Raw genomic sequence first — 23,341 nt, 5'->3', positions numbered from 1 at the left:
TGAACTGCCTCACAATTGACAATCTATTCACACACTCAAGAACCTAGCTCTGATACCACTAGATGAAGGGTGCTCACCTTAATACCATAAACACATAACAAAAACAGAGAAATAACAAAAAATTGCAAGAACAAAATATGGGCTTCTTATTATCATGCAAATGCAGAATTACAATATGCTAACCCACATGGGCACCTTCATTATAGTAATTTGCAAGACAACGCTGCAAACTATCACCCAGAGTTGTCCTAGACAATGTTTAGGCATTTCTTAAATAGATAATTTTATACTACTTGAGAAGGTTCTAGATACATTTTTGACATTTATTTTGGAAGTTTTGGTCATTCCAACTTTGGAAGGCCATAATTCTCAAACTGTTGCTCTAATTGGCTATTATAACCACTTTTCAAAAACCTCAGCTTCTGATCTACAGGCTCAGATTTGTGAAAGTGCCCATCCATCAAGTTTTTGGGCCTCATCTAGGAACTTTAAGGCCTTAAATGGCGAGCTTGAATTTTATATACCAAAATTTCAAACCAAAAATCCTCAATAAATCCATGAATACACATGATATGGCATTGAGCCTCAACTAGTAGGCTGATATATCCAAGATGAATAACCAGCTCTAAAATTAGGACATTTTAAGCTCATATGACTAGCTTAATAAGTAGCAAGCCTCTAAAAACAAAAAAACTTTACATTAAAAAAACCCTTATTCAAACACTAAAATGAAATATTTTTGGTTGATGCAAGATTTCCCTTACACCCAGGATGCTCTTGCATCAAAGTGACTTGCTAGAGAAACTAGAACTTGCCAAATTTCCTAGTTGATAGTCTTTACACATGGCATTGTCAAGTTTGATAATAGGGCTTAAACCCCTTTCATAGTTATTCCTTCCTACTTTGACAATGCTTTCAAAATTCACATGACATATCCTTTTATGCCACAACCAACAATTATCATTTTAAACTACCGTACAAGCATTATTAGCAATATTGAGGTAGAAAGGATTACCTCTTCTTTGGTCTCTTGTAGCTAAAATTTTGCCTCTATTGCCAAATATTTTGCAAGACACTTTGTTAAACTCAAGCTTATAACCTTTTTTCGTCAGTTGGGTTGCACTAAATATGTTATATTTGAATCCTTCCACTAGATATACATATTAGGGTTACGATACCCTTACCTACCATTGTTCATGGTGAGTTGTTGAACTTCATTATTCCTCCATCATAAGCCTTGACCATTTGGAACTTTTTCATGTCATGAGACATGTGGTGCAAGATACTGCCATATATTATCCAATTCTTATGGATACTAGTAGTAATTATCAGGGCTCTCTCCACCCTTTCTTTCATGATATAATTCATCCCTATCCTCATTATCACCACTAGTTAACTCTTAATCAATTACACCTTCTTCAACAATATAACATCACCTCTTCTCCTTTCCTTTGGAGTTTGACCACCTTTTGCTACTTCCCTTCCAATTGTTGTTCTCCTTCCAGATAGGTTCTAGACATCTAGAAGCATAATATCCTACTTTTTTGTACTTAAATCATTTGAAAGGAAGCTTGCATTTTTACTTCCCTTTTCCTCTAACCAATCTATTTGAGAACAAAACCTCCAACTCTTCATGTTCAACTTCTTCAAAATACAGGCTCTCTAATTCTTTCTTGTATCTAGATGTTCTTGCCTCCCATTTTCCCTCTTGTTTTGTAGTCGATGCAATTGAGGCTTTGAATGTAGTTTCAACACTACAATATTTGGAGTCATTTTACAATGACAAACCCTCACAATTGTGATGTGCAACCATCACTCTAGTGACAAACTCACTTGTTGGCTTTCGTTGAGCTTTTGCTGTAGGTAATTCATCATACTTGTCACAGTAAAAATTGTCATAACTTGGAAGAAGGGAGGGGTATGACTTCATGTTCATGATGTCAAAAGTGTGAAAACACGCCATCAAAATTATAATAGTATAAAAATTTCACTCTATTGTCATCTTAGTTCATGTTTTTTAAAGTCATCATTTTTATTCTTTATCTTTGGTTCACTCTTGTTCTCACGATTTTGGTTTGAACCATTAGTTCTGTCAAAAGTCAGTCCTAAAAAATGAAGTTGTTCTAACATTTTCATTTTTACCTCTCTTTATTTTTGGCTAATCTTTTCCTTGAGCTAAATTATTGACCAAGTCCTCCCTTTTAACAAATTTTAAACCCAAAGCAATTTATATTAAAACATCACTTTGTTTTGGTTTAGAAGCTCTCTTGATGTAATAGATAGGTTTTCTTGTACCTTTTGAGCCTTTTTTACCCCTTGTACCAAGTTCAAAAAGCACTAAGTCACATTGAACCTTTTGTACCAAAGGAACTAGTTCATGAGTTTAAAGTTTTGTTCATTCCTCAAAGTAGTATAATTGGGTGGACCCACTTCATACGTCATGCACACACGTGGTATAGGAGACACACAACAACTGGTTGCCTCCTCATCACCAACATGATGTAGGTGATGTCATGATTTAAAAAGTTGGTAGAAACAATTAATGACTAAAGTAAAATTTCCATTAATGTTCATTCCAAAGTTTTGTTTAAAGGTGCAAAAATAAAGATTTCATGCATGTAAAGAAGGGTAATCAATCAAAGTACTTACCATCCTAATTTAATGCTTTAACTTATTCTTCCCCGTCATCTTTCCTTCATAACATGCCAAAATTACTTTCGTCCTCTACACAAGTAATGATCATTTCCCCCTTTTCAAATTGCATCTAAAAGAAGTTTTCTCCTTTAAAAGAAAGACATTAAGTTTTTTTTCTTGCTTGAAACAAGAAGTCACAGGAAAAATAGAGAAAACAAGCCTTCTTCCATAATTTGAAATGGTCATCATTCTCCAAGTAGTTCTTCCATCTTCTGGTTATTTTTCTCTTGCTTGTTGAATGAATCATATTTGTGGTTTTTTCCTTGCTTTTGCATTCATAATAAAGCTCCTAAATTATGAAGTCTACATTAAATCTACTTGGGAACACTTGTAGTTTGCAATGTAGGTCTCCAATAATAGCTGATATAGACTTGCTAAGGGTTGACTTTAGGGGTGTTTCTAAAAGATTATGTGAAAGACTGGAGAAACCTTTCTCTACCAAAGGGTTGGATACAAACTTGCTCATGGCCTCCACCTTCCTGCTAGCTTACCTCTGTCCTAAATTGATTCAAGAATGCATACATATGTATAATGTGTCTAAGGGAAATATATTGAGAAAATATGGAAGTGTTTTGTTGAATGTCAATAGGGAGATTGTATCTAACTTGTTTAACTTGGAAGAACAACAATTTTTTGATCTTACCCCAACCTTGTATGGGGCTAGATTTGGCAAGAAAGCAAGAGATTATAAGAATTTCATTGCAAAAAGGTGGACCAAATCTTTCTATAAATGGGGTTCGAGATTGCCCAAAACTTTGAAGAAAAGCCTAATGACTACCCAGGTTCAAGATATAATAGTTCTTTTACATAGAATTTGTGGCTCCCTTGATGTCTCTATTTTCAAAATTTGGATGTACTTCTACATTCAAATTATGTTAAAAGGATGGTAATTTCTAGATTGGGCGAATTTAATAGCTAGTTCTCTTAGAGATCAGTTGAAAGGTACCTTAAATCTAAAAAAGGATTTTTCATGTCATCTTAATTAATGTACATGTTAGCCACTACTCAAGATTTGCAATATTTTCCACATGAACCCTAGACTGAGAGTATCTCCATATATAACTATTATCTGTCATTGCACTACGATAGAGTTTTGGAAAACTTTAGAAAGGTTCACGATTTTTTTTTTGGAAGATTGTGTTTAGATATGAAAAGCTCCTTGTAGAACAGATTATCACCTAAGTCTCAAAGGCTCATCCAATATTTTGGTAGTTCTTACATTCAATTCCCAAGGTTCACTTATCTAAGAGTGGGGGGTTTTGATGAATAGCCTATTCGTCTACCTTGATTTTCCTTTGATTGTTTCATCTTGGCAGAACTAGTGTGACAACTGGTTGCTATGATAAACAAATTCTCAACCGAAGAGGCTTGTGATGCCATTTTTCCACTTAAACTAGGTAAATTAACATGTAGGAGCATGGAAGATGCAAAGTGTATAAGATCTGACCTAGTTAAATTTGGTTTTGGTTCTTATCAAGCTAGGCCAAACGTTGATAGCAAATGAATCATTCATAGCTTATTTGACACTCAAGTGAAAACTATTCATGTATCCACTATGGAAGATTACTGGGAGGATTGTACTGATGAGTTAGAGGTGAAGAGAAGGGAGTTATCTAGGTTCACTATTTCCAAAATTCTCCTTTTTAAATTGAAATTGGGTATAGATATTACAGACATAGAAGAGGATGGGACAAACATTCCAGTTTCCAAAGAAATTGAACCAACAAACCTTGTTATAGATTGGGATTCCAAAGAGGATGATGATATTCTTGAAAAAATAGCAAATGTGATTAAAAAGACAAAGTATTCCTGTTTCTAACATTGGTCTTACAATTGTAGGTAGTAGAAGGTCATCAAGAATTTCTGAGAAAAAGATTCATAATACCCCTCTTGTGCAGAGAACTTGTTCCAACAAGAAAACCAAAATGTCAACACTAGTAAGTTTTAAACAAGTGGTTCAGGTTGATAGTGAACAAGACAAAGATCAAGGAGGAGAACTCATTGATAATAGCCAGAGAGTTCAAATGATTATGGGTTCATCTCCTCCAAGGATATAGACTGTAACCACCCTAGAGAGGACTGTTGAATCACAACATGATGCAATCACTCCTAATTGGCTTGTGGCCTCTGTGAATAGGAAAAGGAGTCTGGTTCCACTTTCCTTTCCTATTGATGATATTGTGAGTAAATACACTAATAAGGCTCATAAACCTAAAAGAACCAAAAGCATGACTAGGATAACCTTTGATAGTGCGACTGGGAGGAGCATAGTAGAGGTAGCCACCTATAGTCAAAAAGTGGGAGCTGATAAGCTAGACCTGGGTAACTTGAAGTTACACATACAAATTTGGGTAATGAATCATGAGACTAAGGAACACTATGTAGAGGTGTCCACAAAAAAAATTGTGCTATAATCACAGAAGGATGGAATTGAGAAGAAAAGGCTAAAAGCTAAAAATAATGCTATGGCTAAATATATAAAGTCATTGAAAGGACAAAGCTCAGTTCCCAGAAGTCAGTCACAAACTGCTTTTGATTCTAATGCCCCTGAAAATCAATAGTTGTTAGAAGATTTGAAAAAAGGAAAAATGATGATTTCTATAGTGTCCAATTGGATTAATCTAGTAACATGCCAAGTTGCCAAACTCATGCAAAATTTACATGAGATTGTTTCTCTAGTCGAGATTGTACTTGATGAATCTCGTGTTCAATCTGGAGCTTGGAAAATAAAAGTTGAGAAACTATCAACCATGGTGTCTCAATTAGTGGAAATAGAATATTTTGGACCAAATAAATTCCTCCAAGAGAACCTGTTGCAACATTTAGATGTAGGGCTAATTCAGGTTCTAAGGAAAAACATAGCCTGGAGGGTGTCCAACTATACTTCCATGATTTCAAGAATGCAATCATGTGAAAGGGACTTCAAGACACTAGTGGAGCAGATAGGTAGAGACTTCCAGTCTATCAGCTCACCTTTGCCTAGTCCTCTTAAAGAAGAATATTTTGATGTGGAGATCATGGTCAAGCAACATGAAGAATGCATGAAGTCTATAAAAGACAAAATCAATCTCACATCCTTTGACTTCTCTAAGGTGGCCAAAAGTGAAGTGATGTTAGGGATCTGCACTCTGCAACTTTCCAGTTATTTAGACATTGTGAATAAAATGAAATTGGAAAAGGACATCTAGAAGAACAGCCTGCAAAGCATCAAGAATCTAAACATGATTGCCATGACTGAATTCATGAATGCATTTAGAATGTGGAAGCTAGCACGTGTGCAAGGTGATGCTAAAGATGTTGAAGATGACGAAGAAGAGGAAACCACTTGACCAATAGGCAGTTGTTTAGTGTTCTCTATTTTAATTGCTCTCAATTTTTTTTTAGTTTTATGATTTTTAAATGCTAAACTCTGGGTCTATGTACCCTATTTCATGTTAGTTTTCCCCACTACTTTTAACCATCTGAGAATTGGGTTTTCAGGGAGATTCTCGAATAGCTTGTTATTTAAGCTTGAAACTCAATAATGCTAGAGGTTGGCAATTTTTGAAGGTTATCATGCTGTGACCATTTTATCTAAAATTTTTATGATTATGAAAAGTTTATAAGTTTTTCTAGTGTCATATTTGAATAGTATTGTTCTTTTTGAAAGGAAATGGTTGAATGTTCAAAGATGTATGCTTTGGATTTGTTCATTATTGATTTAATATTGAATCAGTATTGAATTGTTGAGATTTTTTGTGTGCTAGATATTTCTTTTATATGGTGAATATGTATCAAATTTGTTTGTTTTCTAGAAGGTGATTGATATATAAACTGTGTTCTCTCTTTTGTATGTATTTGTATTTATTTAAAGCTATTTTTGATTAGATTGTTCCTTCTATCCAAGAATAGATGGGAAGCCTTATTACTTTCAGGTTAAAAGTAATTCTTATTTGAAGGATAATTTTCATTGAAAATCCAATAAGGAAGCTGAACCTTACCAAAATTCAGAGAGGAATTGTGAGTGTAAAGATTCCTCAATTGTTGGAAAATTGTATTTGTCTTGTGAACTTGGGCATGTATTCTTTAATCATTTTCTTTATTTAAATGACATATTTGTTCGCCAACAAATTTTTGGCGACTCTACTGGGGAGTCGATTATAAAAGAAGTAGTATTTTAATATTTTAGAAGTTGATATTATGCTCCAATATGGTACTGTCCCATTATGATATCTTCCTTATTCTGCAACCCAATCTTGGCTTTAATGACACCCAAGAAGATATCATATTTGACTTGAATGCAATAGCCTAGAGAGAAAGAGCAAACAATCAACAATATCTTCGAGTATCCAAAGTTCTTGAAAAAGAAGAAGAAATTGGTGAACGACTGAGAAAAATTCTCATGTTTCAAGAAGTTGTAGTAGTAAATAGACTAGACCAAGTACCAGAGTAAAACTAAGTGGATAGACTAAGAAACCTGGCTAAAAAGAGATTCACAAGAGCTAATAGAGAAAGAGGTATTGCTGATGATGATTTCAAAGCTCTAGAATTAATTGATTTTAAACTAGATCACACTCACAAGAGGAAAAAGAAAGTATGATCAATTAGTAGACCTACTTCCCCACCACCCTTACAACCTCCTCTATCTCTACAAGCTCTTGATATTCCTGATATTGTCATATTTGCTATTTTAAACGTTCAACCTTTGAATAGTGTTCCCCTTGCTATGGATTTTTGGGCTCAATAGAATGGACCTCTCCAACTTGGAGCAAACCAAGGGGCCATGCCCAAAGGTGTTAAAGATCTTTTACCAAAATTAAGTGGAGATAGAAAAGTTCTAGCTGAAGATCACTTAAGCTCCTTCAAAGAAGCTTGTGGAACTCTAGATGTACCTACTGAAGATGTTGTGGTTCAACTTTTTGTCCAAACATTTATTGATGTAGCTATGAATTGGTTTAGCCACCTTCCTCATGCTTCTATAACTAGTTCAGACACCATGACTCATGCTTTTGAAGCATGTTTCAAAACCCTAGTGATGGAAATTCTCTCTTAATCCAATTGTCTCAACTTAAGAAGGAAATGCATGAGTCCATTAGAAAATTCATGGCTAAATACAATAAACTTCTAGAATGAATCCCTAAAAAATCAAGGCCCAATGCTAAAAATTGAAAGGGTTTCTTCATAGAAGAAATGCCTCATGATATCTCATTTCATATGGGAAGAAATGTACTAGTTGATTTGGCTTCTGCCCAAAGTTTAGCCATTGAATTAGAGGATGATCTAATAATAGTAGGGAAATGGAGAAGAGATGTGCAAACCTTCAGCCCTCAAACTTCCACAAACATAGATCCCATAGTCTAGAGATTAGTTAATGATGTCATTACACTGAAAAGACAACAAGGTAAACCTGGTACCTATTAAAACCAATTTGGATGAAACACTTTCCCCACACAACAAGGAAAAGGTACTTATCACTTACCTAGCTCACATATTAAACTATAGATTGAATCCCCTTCCAATAAAGAGGTGATGTGCTCTTTTCATCTCACCACTGATCATGATGGTGAAACCTACATGAATTGGTTGAGACATTTACAAATGAAATAGACTGAGGGTCAACACAGAATTGTTACCAAAGTTGAGACAGATTCACCTAAAGTGAGTACCTCACACACTTTCTTCCTTGACTATGAATCCGATTCTAATAGAAATGGAGATGTTCTTTTAGCAACAAATGATCCTTCATATTTTGTGTTAACTAGAGGACAGAGAGCATCCAAATTTCCCCCCAGGACAAGCTCAAATCCACAAGTTATGAAGATAAAAGATTCATCTCAGCCTATTAAAGATCCCTCCAAATGTATGGAAAGTACTCTTCTTAATAAAACTTTTGTAAATTCAAGTCCTTTTTCTTCCTTTGATATAGTTCAGTTTTGTAAGTCTTCTAGTGTTACTATATCTACTGTTGATTATTTTAAAAAAATCCTAAGGAGTTAGATAGACTAGTGGAATTTATCAAAGGAGAATCATGTAATAATTCACAACTCATTGGTGAAACATCTGATTCTACTGAGGCCCTTGTCTCAATTAATGAACATGTCTAAGAACAAGCCACAAACTCTATGAATCCAATGATTCTAGAAACAAATGGTCAAAAAAAAAAATGTAATCCTTTTTATATATCTTTGTTACTCAATGGAAGGAAACTCAATAATTTCATCAAAGATTCTGGTGCATATGACAATATAATGCCTTCTTCTATTGTGAAAGCTCTAAGCTTGAATCTCACTAAGAATTATGGGAAGTGCTATTCCATGGATGGAAAAAAGGCACCCTTCATAGATTAGGTGAAAGATGCACAAGCAGTTTTACTAGCATATCCAGATAAAATATTGAAGCTAACTATCTTGGTGGCGGAAATACCAACAAGTTGTGGGATGCTACTCAGTAGAACTTTTTGCAGAGATATGGGTGGTGAGATAAAGATGGATTGGTTTAAAGTAGTTATTCCTGTTGGGAATAAAAAGGTTCCCCTAAATCTTGAAGAGAAAAAAAAGTACACAGTTTTCCCTTCAGATGATCCTAAGTCTCACAATTTATACCAAGGGTGCCAATTTGGTAAGTACTTTATTCAATCTGATAAAAAAGTAGAGCAATTGGAAGAAGATGAAACATGGAATATGGAATTTGATGGAAGCTACTCTAGTATTGGATCAAGGGAAGGTGTCATTCTAACCTCTTTGAAATGGGTTGTCTTGATACATTCTTTCAAATTGAATTTTTGCAATACTAATAATACTTCTAAGTATGAGACCCTCCTTCTAGGATTACATGAATCAAAGCTAAAAAGAATAAGATCGCTCATGGTGAAAGTAGATGTAGATATAATTGTGAAATAGGTTAGAGGCCTATATGTTGTAAAAAATGAATGCCTAAAATATTACCAAAATTTAGTATGGGATACTATTGAATCTTTTGATGCATTCAACATAAAAGCAATAACTAGAAGTGAAAATTCCAAATTATCTCTTGCCGTGTCAACCTCTTTACTTCTCCCACATCTAGAATTTGACCAAAAACAATATAGGATTGAAATGATCTATCACCCCAATGTGCTAGATAATGTAGATCATTGGCAGTCTTTGACAATGATAAACAAATTGAACAATTCCTGACTTGTGCTAGATGTTTTGTTGAGTCTTACTTTGAACAATCTTTGAAGGTCTTGGGTGAAGAACCATTACTTCCCCCTGATGAGCAAGAAGTAGTTCAGTTAAAAGGTAATAGAATTCCTTGTGGTCTAGTTTCTCTTGAAATTATGTTCTCACGAAAAAATGAAGGCTTTATATTAAAGAAAGAACCAAATCTTGGAGTGAGTAAAGAATATGATAAGATAAATATTGGTGATGGAAATGATCAGAAATGGAATTCTATTGGGAAAACCTATTCTTTAGAAGAAATAGACCAACTTAGATAATTATTAATTGATTTTAAGGACATTTTTTCTTGGGGTTATGATGATCTAAAGAACTTTAGGAATGGGTAATATAGACTTTCTATCCCATTGAAACCAAAAGCTATTCCTTTCAGACAAAAGTTGAGGAGTTACAAACCTAAAGTTTCAGAGGCAATTTTTAAAGATGTAGAAAAGATGCTCAAAGCACAGATTATTTATCCTATTCATGATTCTACCTAGGTGGCTAACATTGTTCTAGTGTGAAAGAAAAATGGAGAGATAAGAATTTGTGTATACTTTCACAATCTAAATCAAGCTAGTCTCAAAGATAACTATGCACTTCCCATTATGGAACAAATAGTAGTGGGAGTAGAAATGATGTCAATACTTGATGGATTTTTTGATTATAATCAAATTAGTGTAGCTGAAGGTGATCAACACAAAATAGCCTTCATAACTCCATGGAGTACATTTACCTATAATAGGATGCCTTTTGATCTCATTAACACTGGTGCCACATTCCAGTGAGCCATAAAATCTTCTTTTAAGGACCTAAGAGATAAAATTATTATGATTTATCTAGTTGATTTGATAGTGTTCTCTAAGAAAAGGAAAGATCATTTGAGAAATTTATTTATGGTTCTCAAAGATGTAGAGAACATGGGATATCTTTGAATCCTAAGAAGTCAATTTTCTTTATTAAAGAAGGGAAATTGTTAGGCCATATTGTGTCAAAAAGAGGAATTCAAATAGATCCTGAGAGGGTAAAGGCAATTCAACAACTAAGTCTCCCAATGAATATATGTGGAGTTAAATCTTGTTTTGGTCAACTTCCTTCAAGCTTTTGTGCCAGATTTTGATGAACTCACCAAAGATATAATCAAAATGATGAGTGAGAAAGAAATTTTCAAGTGGAATGCAGATGGTAAGAAGGCATTTGATGAGATTAAGAAGTTCATTGCTTTGGCCCCCACTTTGGTTACTCCTGATTTTGAAAAAGACTTCATCATTTACTGTTATGCATCTGAGCATACTTTGTTAGGTATCCTAACACAGAGAAATGATCAGGGTAATGAACTCCCTATTGCCTTTATGAGTGCACCTCTAAAGAAACATGAATTAAAATATTCACCCATTGAGAAACAAGCCTTCATAGTGGTCAAAGTTGTTAAACAATTTAGGTACTACATTTTACACTCTCATTCAATTGTTAATGTTCCTGAAACTATTGTGAAAAGTGTTTTAACTCAACAAGATGTAGGGCTAAATAAAAGGGCTACTTGGGTGGTTAAGCTACATGAATATGAAATTGATATAAAATTGACAAAATTAGTAAGAGGAAAGGGTTTGTGTAAATTTAATTACTGAGAACATTGTTGTTACAAATGAGAAAGAAGAATTGCCCTAAGTTTTTTTGGTAGGTCTCACAAACTTATGGTTTTCCAAAGTAGCATACTATTTAAATTATGGAGATTGTCTTGAAGGAATGTGAGAGATTTGAAGTTAAAAGCTGCAAAATTCGTAATTGCTCAAGGTGTGTTATATAAGAAGGGAATTGCTAGAACTTATTCGAGGTGTGTTGATGAAGTTCAACAAAAGCAAATACTCAAAACATTTCATGAAGAAATGTGTGGTGGTCACTTTTCCTCATCTGTTATAGCTTTCAAAATTTTGAGAAACTATTTTTATTGGCCTGGCATGTTTCAAGATGCTTATTTGTGTGTTAAGGAGTGTGAAAAATGTAAGCTATTTGCAAGAAAACCTCAGTTGGCAACACTACCCCTCAGGCTAGTGGTCATTGATGAACCTTTTAAACAATGGGGCATTGATTTTATTGGACCTATAAATCCAATGTCAAGTGCAAGGCACATATTCATCCTAATAGCAACTAATTATTTTACTAAGTGGGTTGAAGCTAAACCTACTAAGAAAGCAAATACTCAAGTAACCTGTGATTTTCTTTTAAATAATATTCTGGTAAGATTTGGGGTACCCACTAAAATAGTTTTTGACAATGCATCTTATTTTACCTCTACAAATATCACTCTTTTCTGCTATGAAAATGGAATCACCTTGGCACATGCTTCAAATTATTTCCTACAAGGTAATGATCAAGTTGAGTCGAGCAACAAAAACTTGGTTTCCATCATGAAGAAATTGGTGGACAACAATGGTAAAAATTAGCACAAGAAGTTATATGAAGCATTATGGCCAAGAAAAAATTCTCCTAAGATGTCTATAGGTATGTCTCCTTTTGAATTGGTGTATGGAATTAATGCACAAGTATCCCCACCATTGAATCTTGTAGCTACAAAATTACAAATTGTCATAGAAGATGCCTATTTTCAGTCATCCTTGGAGAAGAGAATCATGTACATGACAAAGTTGGAGGAAGAGAGAGATAAAATGGTGATCAAGATTATAGAACATCAGATGAAAGTGATAAATAGTTTTGATTGGAATGTAAGACCAAATAAGCTCATGCCTGGGGATGAAGTTCTTTTTTGGGATAAGCGAAATGAGAAGAAAGGAAGTCATGGGAAATTTGAATCATTATGGAAAGGTCCTTTCAAAGTAATTGAGACAATTGGTCCTAATGCAGTGAAATTTTCATATCTAAATGGAGAAATCTCGCTATATACCTACAATGGATAAGATTTAAAATTGTTTAGATTTTAAAAGAGGTCTTTTTCTTGTACATATTTACCCTAGGTTTTTATTTTGCTTTGTTTTGTCTTGTTTTGTTTTTCTCTATTTTCTGTTTCGATTCCTTGCTTTAGGTCTGCCAACCAAATCGCTGAGGTCTCTATTTTTCAAAGTGAAAACCAATCACCAAACAAAGTTGATGTTAGTTCATGTTTTTAAGAGTTTCCATTTTTATTCTTTATCTTCGGTTCACTCTTGTTCTCACAATTTTGGTTTGAACCATTGGTTCTGTCAAAAGTCAAACCCGAAAATGAAGTTGTTCTAACATTTTCATATTTATATCACTTTGTTTTTGGTTAATATTTTCCTCAAGCTAAATTGTTGACCAAGTCCTCCTTTTTAACAAATTTTAAACCCAAAGTGATTTATTTTGAAACATCACTTTGTTTTGGTTCAAAATCTCTCTTGATGTAATAGATAGGTTTTCTTGTACCCTTTGAACCTTGTGTAACCCTTGTACCAAGTTCAAAGAGCACTAAGTCACATTGAACCTTTTGTACCAAAGGAACTAGTTCATGAGTTCAAAGTTTTGTTCATTCCTTAAAGTAGTATAACTGGGCAGACCCACTTGATATGCTACGTACACACGTGGTATAGGAGACATACAACAATTGGTTGCCTCATCATCACCAATATGATGTAGGTGATGTCATGATATGAAAAGTTGTTACAAACAATTAATGACTGAAGTAAAATTATCATTAATGTTTGTGCTGAAGTTTTGTGTAAAGGTGCAAAGATAAAGATTCTACATGTGTAAAGAAGGGTAATCATTCAAAGTACTCGCCCCCCTAATTTAATGCCAATACTTATTCTACTTCGTCATCTTTCCTTCACAAGATGCCAAAATTACTTTCATCCTCTAGACAATTAATGATCATTTCCTCCTTTTCAAATTGTATCTAAAAGAAAGTTTTCTCCTTTAAAAGAAAGACATTAAGTTTCTTTTCTTGCTCAAAACAAGCAATCGTAGGAAAAATAGAGAAAACAAGTCTCCTTCCATAATTTGAAATGATCATTGTTCTCTAGGTAACTCTTCCATCTTTTGGTTATTTTTCTCCTGCCTATTGAGAAAATCATATTTGTGGTTATTTCCTTGCTTTTGCATTCAAAATAAAGCTCCTAAATCATGAAGTCTACATTGTATCTATTTGGGAACACTCATAGTTTGCAATGTAGGTCTCCCATAATAGCTAATATGACTTGTTAGGGGTTGACTTGGGGGGTGTTTCCAAAAGATTATGTGAAAGACTAACAAAACCTTTCTCTACCAAAGTGTTGGATACAAATTTTCTCCTGGCCTCCACCTTCTCGCCAACTTACCCCCATCTTGAATTGATTCAAGAATGCATACATATGTATAATGTGTCTAAGGGAAATATATTGAGAAAAGATGGAAGTTTTTTGTTGAATGCCAATAGGGAGACTGCATCTAGCTTGTTTCACCTAGAAGAACAACAATTTTTTGATCTTACTTTAGCCCTATCTACAGCTAGATTTCTCGAGAAAGCAAGTGATTATAAGAATGTCATAGAAAAAAGATAGACCAAATCTTTCTATAAAGGGGGTTCGAGATTTCCTAAAACTTTGAAGAAAAGCCTAATGACTATCCAGGTTCAAAATATAATGGTTCTTTTACATAGAATTTATGACTCCCCTAATGTCTCTATTTTTGAAAATTGGATGTACTTCTACATTCAAAATGTGTTCAAAGGCTCGCAATTTCTAGATTGGGTGCAATTAATAGCTAGTTCTCTCAGAGATTGGTTGAAAGGTGCCTTAAATCCAAAAAAGGATTTCTTCATGTCATCTTATTTAATTTACATGCTAACCACTACTCATGATTTACAATATTTTCCACATGAACCTTGGACCGAGAGTATCACCATATATAACTATTGTCTGTCATTGCACAAACATAAAGTTTTGGAAAAATTTAGAAAGGTTCATGATGTCTTTTCTGGAAGATTGTGTTTGGATATGAAAAGCTCCTTACAACATAGATTGTCACCTGAGTCTCAAAGGCTCATCCAATATTTTGGTAGTTCTTACATTCAATTCCCAAGGGTCACTTATCTAAGAGTGGGAGGTTTTGATGAATAGATTATTCATCTACTAGATTTTCCTTTGATTGTTTCATCTTGGCAGAAGTAGCATGATAATTGGTTACTGTGATAAACAAATTCTTAGCTGAAGAGGCTTGTGACATCATTTTTCCACTTATTCTAATTAAATTAACATGTGGGAGCATGGAAGATGCAAAGTGTATAAGCTCTAACTTGGTTAAATTTGGTTTTGGTTCTTATCAAGCTAGGCCAAACTTTGACAACAAAGGAATCATTCATAACTTATTTGACACTTAGGTGAAAATTATTCATGTACCCACTGTGGAAGATTATTGGGAGTATTATACTGATGAGTTAGAGGTGAAGAGAAGGGAGTTATTCAAGTTCACTATTTCCCAAATTCTCCTTTTTCAATTGAAATTGGGTATAGATATTGCATACATAGAAGAGGATGGGACAAACATTCCACTTTCCAAAGAAATTGAACCAGTAAACCCTGTTATGGATTGGGATTCCAAAGAGGAGGATGATATTCTTGAAAAAACAACAAATGTGATTAAAAAGAAAAAGTTTTGGTTGAAATTGAAAAACGGCACACGTGCTAATGTCCAAGTTGATCATATTTCTAACATTGGTCTTACAATTGCAGGTAGAAGAAGGTTGTCAAGAATTTCTGAGAAAAAGATTCATAATCCCCCTCTTGTGTAGAGAACTTGTTCCAACAAGAAAACTAGAATGTCGGCACCAGTAAGTTTTCAACAAGTGGTTCAAGTTGATAGTGAACAAGACAAAGATCAAGGTGGAGAACTCATCGATAATAGCCAGAGAGTTCAAATGACCATGGGTTCATCTCCTCCAAGGAAGCAGGCTGTAACCACCCTGGAGAGGGCTGCTAAATCACAACATGATGTAATCACTCCTAATTGGCTTATGGCCTTGATGAATAGGAAAAGGAGTCTGGTTCCACTTTCTTTCCCTGTTGACGATATTGTGAGTAAATACACTAATAAGGCTCCTAAACCTAAAAGAACCAAAAGAATAGCTAGGATAACCTTTAACGATGCGATTGGGAGGAGCATAGTAGAGGTAGCCACCTACAGTCAAAAAGAGGGAGCTAACAAGCTGGACTTGGGTAAATTTTAAGTTACACATACAAATTTAGGGGTAATGAATCATGAGACTAAGGAACATTGCATACAGGCATCCACAAAGCAAATTGTGTTGCAATACAAAAGGATGGAATTGAGAATAAAAAGCTAAAAGCTAAAAATAATGCTATGGTTGAATATATAACTTCATTGAAAGGACAAAGTTCAGTTCCCAAAATTTAGTCACAAACTGCTTTTGATTCCAATGTCCCTAAAAATCAATAGCTATTAGAAGATTTGAAAAAAGAAAAAATGATGATGTCTGTAATGCCTAGTTGGATTAATCTAGTAACGTGTCAAGTTGCCAAACTCATGCAAAATTTACATGAGATTGTTTCTCTAGCTAGGATTGCACTTGATGAATCCCATGTTCAATCTAGAGCTTGGAAAATAAAAGTTAAGAAACTATCAACCATGGTGTCTCAATTAGTGGAAATAAAAGATTTTGGACCAAAAAAATTCCTCCAAGAGAACCTGTTGCAACATTTAGATCTAGGGCTAATTCAAGTTTTGAGGAAAAACATGGCCTGGAGGGTGTCCAACTATACTTCCATGATTGCAAGAATGCAATCATGTGAAAGGGACTTTAAGACACTACTAGAGTAGATAGGTAGAGATTTCCAGTCTATAATGCCTCGCTCAGAGATCCTTGGAAACAAGGATGAAAAACAAGCAAGATTTTAAAAAAAAAAAAACCAAGTGTAAGTACACATGATAACAACCTACACATATCATAAAGATCGCAACGGAAGACTAACAATCAACCAACACCAATGGATCTCCAAATGCCACTACTAACCAAAACATCAACAAGATAATAAATGAGATCAACCAAGCTGATAGACAAATGCTGACTCCTGAAAATTGGCTAAGTCTGAAATCTTGAAGCCCTGAAATTTGGCTAAGTCTGGATTTTTGAAGCCCTAAAATTTTTTAGAATCTTTATCTTAGCTCGTAGAGGTCTGGAACCTATCTCAAATGAATCGTCGCATATATTGACATATATCTTAAATATACATCAACTTATACTTAAACAATGTATTTTAAACCCCAAGAGACTGATTACACAAATACACACAATTGGAATCAAAATGCAACACCATAGGGTTGAAGACCACCAAAGAGGGTATCCAAATGAACTCTCAAAAAGTTTGGATGAGACTGAAAAGTGCCCGTAGCTTGCCCACATAGGTTTTTACAAATACTAGGCAATACTTTAATACAACATAGAAAAGTATCACACAACATTTCTAAAGAAGGAGGGCGACACTTTTAGAGACTGGGCGATACTTCTCCCAAAGGCGTGTAACACTTTAAGAGTGTTGTACAACATTTCTTACGAGGAGGTTTGATACTTTCCAATATCGCGCGATATTTCTCCAAGAGGCATGCAATAGAATTAGGCGATGCACAATATAGTTTCAATGGGTGTGCAATACATTTTTTTGTTGCAACATGTTGATAAAAGGTCACCCAAGAAAATTAAAAAAAACACTTAAGGATAAACAAAAAACTAAAACTGAGTTTAGAACCTCCACATCGGGGAGTACCACATCCACATCTCGAGGCAAGAACCCTTGAATCAAATAAGGAAATACAGAAAGAATAAAATATAACCATCTAATAGATAAGAGTAAAAGTGTAGAAGGAACATCATAGTGAACTAAAGCAACATTGCAATAACTGAAATAACATCACAATGAACAAAATAACCAAGTATGTGGTTCCTCCCAACCATCAATGACATCATAAGACCATCATGGGCCCTAGCCAGGGGGCGTGTAACATCCTAAGCCACCGATCAAATTGTCGGTACTGTCGTAATAGGGATGTCACTAGTAAACATGCTAATAACCAAAAGCATAAGGAAATCTAACATGCTAGTAGTACAACAAAAGATAAACCTGCAAGTAGTTTACATCACATATTACATACTAATCATCATAATAAGGAATGCATCAAAACTAAGATCATCTAAACATGATAAACAACATCCCAATGAAAGCATAAATCACAAGAAGCATACTCCGTGAACCAAAGTACCAAGTGAAAACATCTAGCAACGATCACACTAGGATATAAGACCATCTTTGTACATGAGTCCCTAGTAGTGGTGAAGGTAGCTATGCCTCCCAACCATGTGGCACCCATAGGTCCACACCTGCCATGCTGATGGAGATAATGATCCAACCACAAACACACGCAAAACAACATCCATGGCTAACACACACGCCAAGCAGTATGATGACTGAACCCAAGACAAAGACAATGCATAAACTACAGGTCCTAGTCAGACATCTCGAAGGCTACTAAGTAGGGGCTGACATCATGGAGAGTCACTTGGCATCGAAAATCCCAAGCTCGGATCATGCGGATTCAACATTCCTCAATGGAATGGTTCGGCACAAGCATTTTGTTATCTTTAGTTTTATTACCACCCAATATTTTCTTTAGTTATCACTTAATTAAGAACTTCTTCAGTCAAATAAGAAATGGAAACCAGAATGCATGACATAAGCCCCCTCCATATGCTACCCTACCCTACCCACACTCATCCAATGATGAGTGCTCGTAGGCATGCAAACTCCCAACCCAACCCCAATGATCACAACTTTTGGAAGTACCACAGAAGATCGGGCCCTGTAGGTCACCCGACAGATGTACACGTATGTGGAGCACCACCATCATGAAGATCATACACAAGGATAGGATGAGAACACAAACAAAAGTCAATCAACCGAAAACATAATCAGGATGACGGATGCTACACACATCCCAATGCAACATAAAGTGCAAAAGTGGTCTGACAGATATCCAAACAGATCATCCAAGTCCATGACCCACATTGTGCCAAGAAAACTTGAGAAAATTGGCTGACACACAAAACGAGGCAAAAACCCCAAATTTTGGAAAAAATTCAAAATTAAAACCCATTTAGCCTTTGGGTACAAAACCCCAAAAATCCAAAAATTAATGAAATCGAGCACCATATGCAAAAACGGCCAGCATAACGGCTCAAAAACCCAAACCACCATTTCAAAAATAGGGAAAACGTTCATACCTGACCAACCGAGCAGAACCAACAAACAAAAACAAAGGGGAACACTAGTTCTCAACCTTCTAACATACTGCTACAAGAAAAAGAAGCTAAAATGGAGAAAAATCAACATAATGAGAAAGCCCTACCTAAAAGCAAAAGGGGCAAAAATAGTAACTCGCACAATAAAATAAATCACTCGCCAAATCTGCTGAAAATGATGGCAAAGCATAAACTCCCCGAGCCGAATCCAACAAGACCAACCTTGCGTAGATCCCATGCTCACAACTCCCAGAATGAACAAAACAAGAACCTTTGAAAGAGGATTTACAAATTTTCTCTCAAAATTATATTTCTAAAAAGTTAGAAGTGAATAATGAATTCACTTTTCCAATACTTATTCACTTTTTGAGTGAATAGTCAATTCTGGAAATTAGCTAGCTGGAGTAGCTAAACTCAAAATTGATCCAAACAAAAATAGGTTATTATCCATAATGGAAATTCACCTAAGGAAAAGTTGTCAAAAATTAAATCTGAGAAGATTTAAAACTTGGAAACCCAAAATCACAGAAAATCACTTAACACTTTCACGACAAATGCGAACTTCTAAATGCACAAAAACACTCACTAGTCTAATCACATAATGCAAATGAGTTTGGATTTACTAATCACTGAAAGGTTTTAGATTTAAACAACTAAATAAGGGTACGTCGACCATATAGGGACAACATTGGCAAAATATGAACAATTGAATCACTAACTCCATTTGCCACTGCCAGGGATATAACTCCTACACACTAAAACATGATCAATTGCAATTGCATATAATATCATAGCCGAAGCAACATGTATTAAAATACCTATTTAATCCATTTACATCACTCACGTTCACAGAAAGCATAAAGATACAAGAATGAAGTAAATAACCATAGCATAAAATTCATCTCATAACATAATCAAAAAATATGTCCAAATAAACCATATAACTACTAGATATCATCATAGGTCTACTGCCATCTCAAAATAGCATCAACATGCAAAATGATAAACTAAACAACATAGCATCTATGGAACTGAATCAAAGTATAACATCGAACCCTCGAGTCATCACAAGGTACAAAATAAGAGTATCAAGTATCTCTCGAATTAAAATAGACAAGGTATAGATTGTAAACATGAGAGGTACTACATCAAACTCTGGTGGTTTGGACCTTTGAAGTTCCTGCATTATCTCAATTTGAGTGATATTGTGTTGCATAAAAATGTAACTAAGGAAATAACACTAAGCAACTAATGCACATTCTTACATTATCATGCAAAACTTCAAAATATGAAAGAAGACATGTAAAATAAAGATAACATGAACATCAAAATAGCACTATGCAAGCCTCATGAAACCATCAAGTCTAGATGATTTCATTGCTCATGGGATGTGGTTACTCACAAGTCTAGCAGCATAATAATAAGGTAGATAGTGCTTCATTAAAATGAGGAGAGGGCTCTCCTTTTATAGGAAAAAGGATGCAATGGATGGCTAAGATCGAATGCAAGATGGATGGCTAAGATCTCTCAGGATCAATGAGGTGTCCATGAGGTGGAGGCCAAGTAGACTCCATGTGGATTAGGGTTTTGACCATTCAAAGGGGGCAATATGCTCACACATGTGTGAGCAACCTTCAATGGTGACATGTCAATGACAGGTGTAAGAGGTGTGTAAGATCATGTTTCCTCACACATGTGTGAGACACCTTTGGAAGTGATGGGTCAATGACATGTGTAAGAGGGTTGGAGGCTCAAGGTTTCTCACACATGTGTGAGACACCTTGGTTCACATGTGAAGGGGAACAAGGTTGTAAGAGGCATGCAAGATATGAAGGATAAGGAAAGTGTGAACATCTCTCGCACATGTGTGAGGATTCCTCACATGTGTGAGAACACACTTAGGATCAAGAGGTGATTAGCTAGGATGATTAGGAAAAGAAAGCATGATTAGGAAGTGGGTAGGTTTAGCAAGGTGGGTTAGGTAGGCTAGTGAGGTTAGGTGAGGGTTAAATGTAGGAGCCATGTGCTCAAATAGGATTAAATGCAATATTTAATTCCTAGTGGGATTAGGCAAGGAATTAATTAAGTAAATGACATAATTAAAGTGAAAGGGGTTAGATGCAAGGGGAAATTGGTTAGGATTTAAATAAACCTTAGTTTATTTAAATCAAGGTAAGGCAAACATAATTAAATAAATGTAAAATTTATTTAATTAAGGTAGGGGAATCAAATAAATAATGAATATTTATTTAATTGGTCACAAAATGGGTCTTGGAAAAATTTAGGTGTCTACATTTTGCCCCTCTTTGATATAGCATTAGTAATGTTATATCAAAGAAGAATAAAATATAGTGGCTAAAAGGATAAGACTAGTAGCATGATGCCCCAGTCATGAAAGGATGAGGAAGGATGACGAGGATGGAAGGGTATGCCCCCTCGAGAGGACATGCAGGTTAGAAGAACACGGATGTTCTCTCGAAATGGATAGGAAGAGGATGGAAGGGAGTTATGCTGCAATGGTGTGAACAACCTAGGTTTGATATTGTATTTAACACTATGCACCAAGGTATGAGGAACCAAGATGACAATGTGCCAAGTACGTGAAAAAAAAGGTCTAATACAACCATATGTCTTATGAAACCATGATATGGAAGACCATGATTCCTGGGACAATAGGATGCAAAGACCATGATACATGCAAAAAATGCTAATGCAGACAAGTAATCAAGCAATCACGCACAAGAAACCAAAAGCAAACCAACATTTTGCCCCTAGTCAAGCTGAAAACCCATGAATGGACTAATTGATGATGATTGATTAAGGATGGCAAAGCTAATGCTAAGCGTAATGCACATCCAAGGATTGGGAAGGATTCATCCCATGATAATGATGTTTGAATATAATAAATGGATTATCAGCTGATTGGGTCAAAATAATGAATTGATTAAAGATTGATGTACAAGATTGCAAGATTAGATTGATTGGATTAGTATTGATTGCATAGTTGATATGTTTTTTTTTTTTTTTTTGATTTTATGGTGGATAGAAGAATGAACGTGGATGAGTTTGGAAGAATGATGTTGATAGGATGAAGAATGATGAGAGGAGAATCGATTTGATGTGAAAGAATTAGAAGAATTGAAAATTTATTAAAGTAGAGGATGAATGAATGTGATTGAAGTGATTGGAAGAGTTAGATTGAATGTGATATGAACGAATAGAATGGATAGAAATGAATCGATTAGAGGAATGTGTTAAAGAATGGATAAAATGAATGGATTGAATGAATGTGAGATAGAATGAATAGAATGGAACCAATGACAAGGGAGGGTCAAGGTATGGTAAATGGGGGAAAAGCCACGTGAGGTGGTGGATGACAGGAATAGTGAAAGGCTATGAGGGGCCAAATGATTTGGTGTTGGAAAGTGCAAAACCAAGGACCATGTTTCGAAGGAGTCCAAATGCCCCATACCAAGGATATAAAAATGGAGGGAAATATGGTGGGAAAGGAGCCATGAAAATGGGAAAATGGCGCGAAGGCTTAGCATATGGAGGAAGAGAAGGCATGTCTTCTTCCAAAGCATGTATGAACATTTTGTTATTGTGCCTCTAGTATGGGTCATGAGCATGGGGATGCAATTAGAATGAATATGGGATATGGGAGGGAGGGATGGAAAAGGGATAATGATATGAATAGTATGGATGACATGTGGGATATGAAGGGGATGAAATGGAAGGGATAACCAAGATCAAGGACATATGAAAGAAGGATGGACGCATGTAGGAGTATGGATAGGAAAAATGGATGACATGAGAAGGACTTTGGAATGAAAGATATGGAGAACATGTCAAGATCAATGATGTGGATGTGAAAGTGAATGGAAGTGCGTAGGATGATGTATGGATAATGTGCAAGGGATATGGAAAGTGCATATGGATGGATGAATGGAAAGTGAAAGTCAAGATCAAAGATGGAAAATGATAATGAACGGTGGATGGAAGCATGGAAGATATGTATGGAAGCTTTGTATGGATGGAGCTTGCCCCCAGTGTAGAGTGCAAGTGGACAAGGAAAAGTGAATGGAGGGATAAGTGGAATTGGAAGGTAATAAATACATGATAGGAAAATGAAGGGAGGACTCAAGCATCTATTTTCATGGATGGTATCCCTTGATATTTATTTGCTTTTTATTTTCAAGGAATTTTTACAATT

The 23,341-nt window shown here is 35.2% G+C and overlaps 1 protein-coding gene across 1 annotated transcript; it reads left to right on the top strand.

The window, feature by feature from the left end:
• The first annotated feature begins 11,014 nt into the window (after window positions 1-11,014).
• Window positions 11,015-15,609, top strand: LOC149566940 (uncharacterized). Its single transcript, XM_089816579.1, has 2 exons — window positions 11,015-11,198; window positions 15,332-15,609. The coding sequence occupies exons 1-2, from the start codon at window positions 11,015-11,017 to the stop codon at window positions 15,607-15,609; spliced, it is 462 nt and encodes a 153-aa protein (XP_089672705.1).
• Window positions 15,610-23,341: the final 7,732 nt, after the last annotated feature.

Source organism: Cupressus sempervirens, chromosome 3, assembly GCF_028749045.1.
Source record: "Cupressus sempervirens isolate cs-2001-9-10 chromosome 3, ASM2874904v1, whole genome shotgun sequence".
NCBI lineage: Eukaryota > Viridiplantae > Streptophyta > Pinopsida > Cupressales > Cupressaceae > Cupressus > Cupressus sempervirens.
This window is presented reverse-complemented; position numbering and strand designations above follow the sequence as displayed.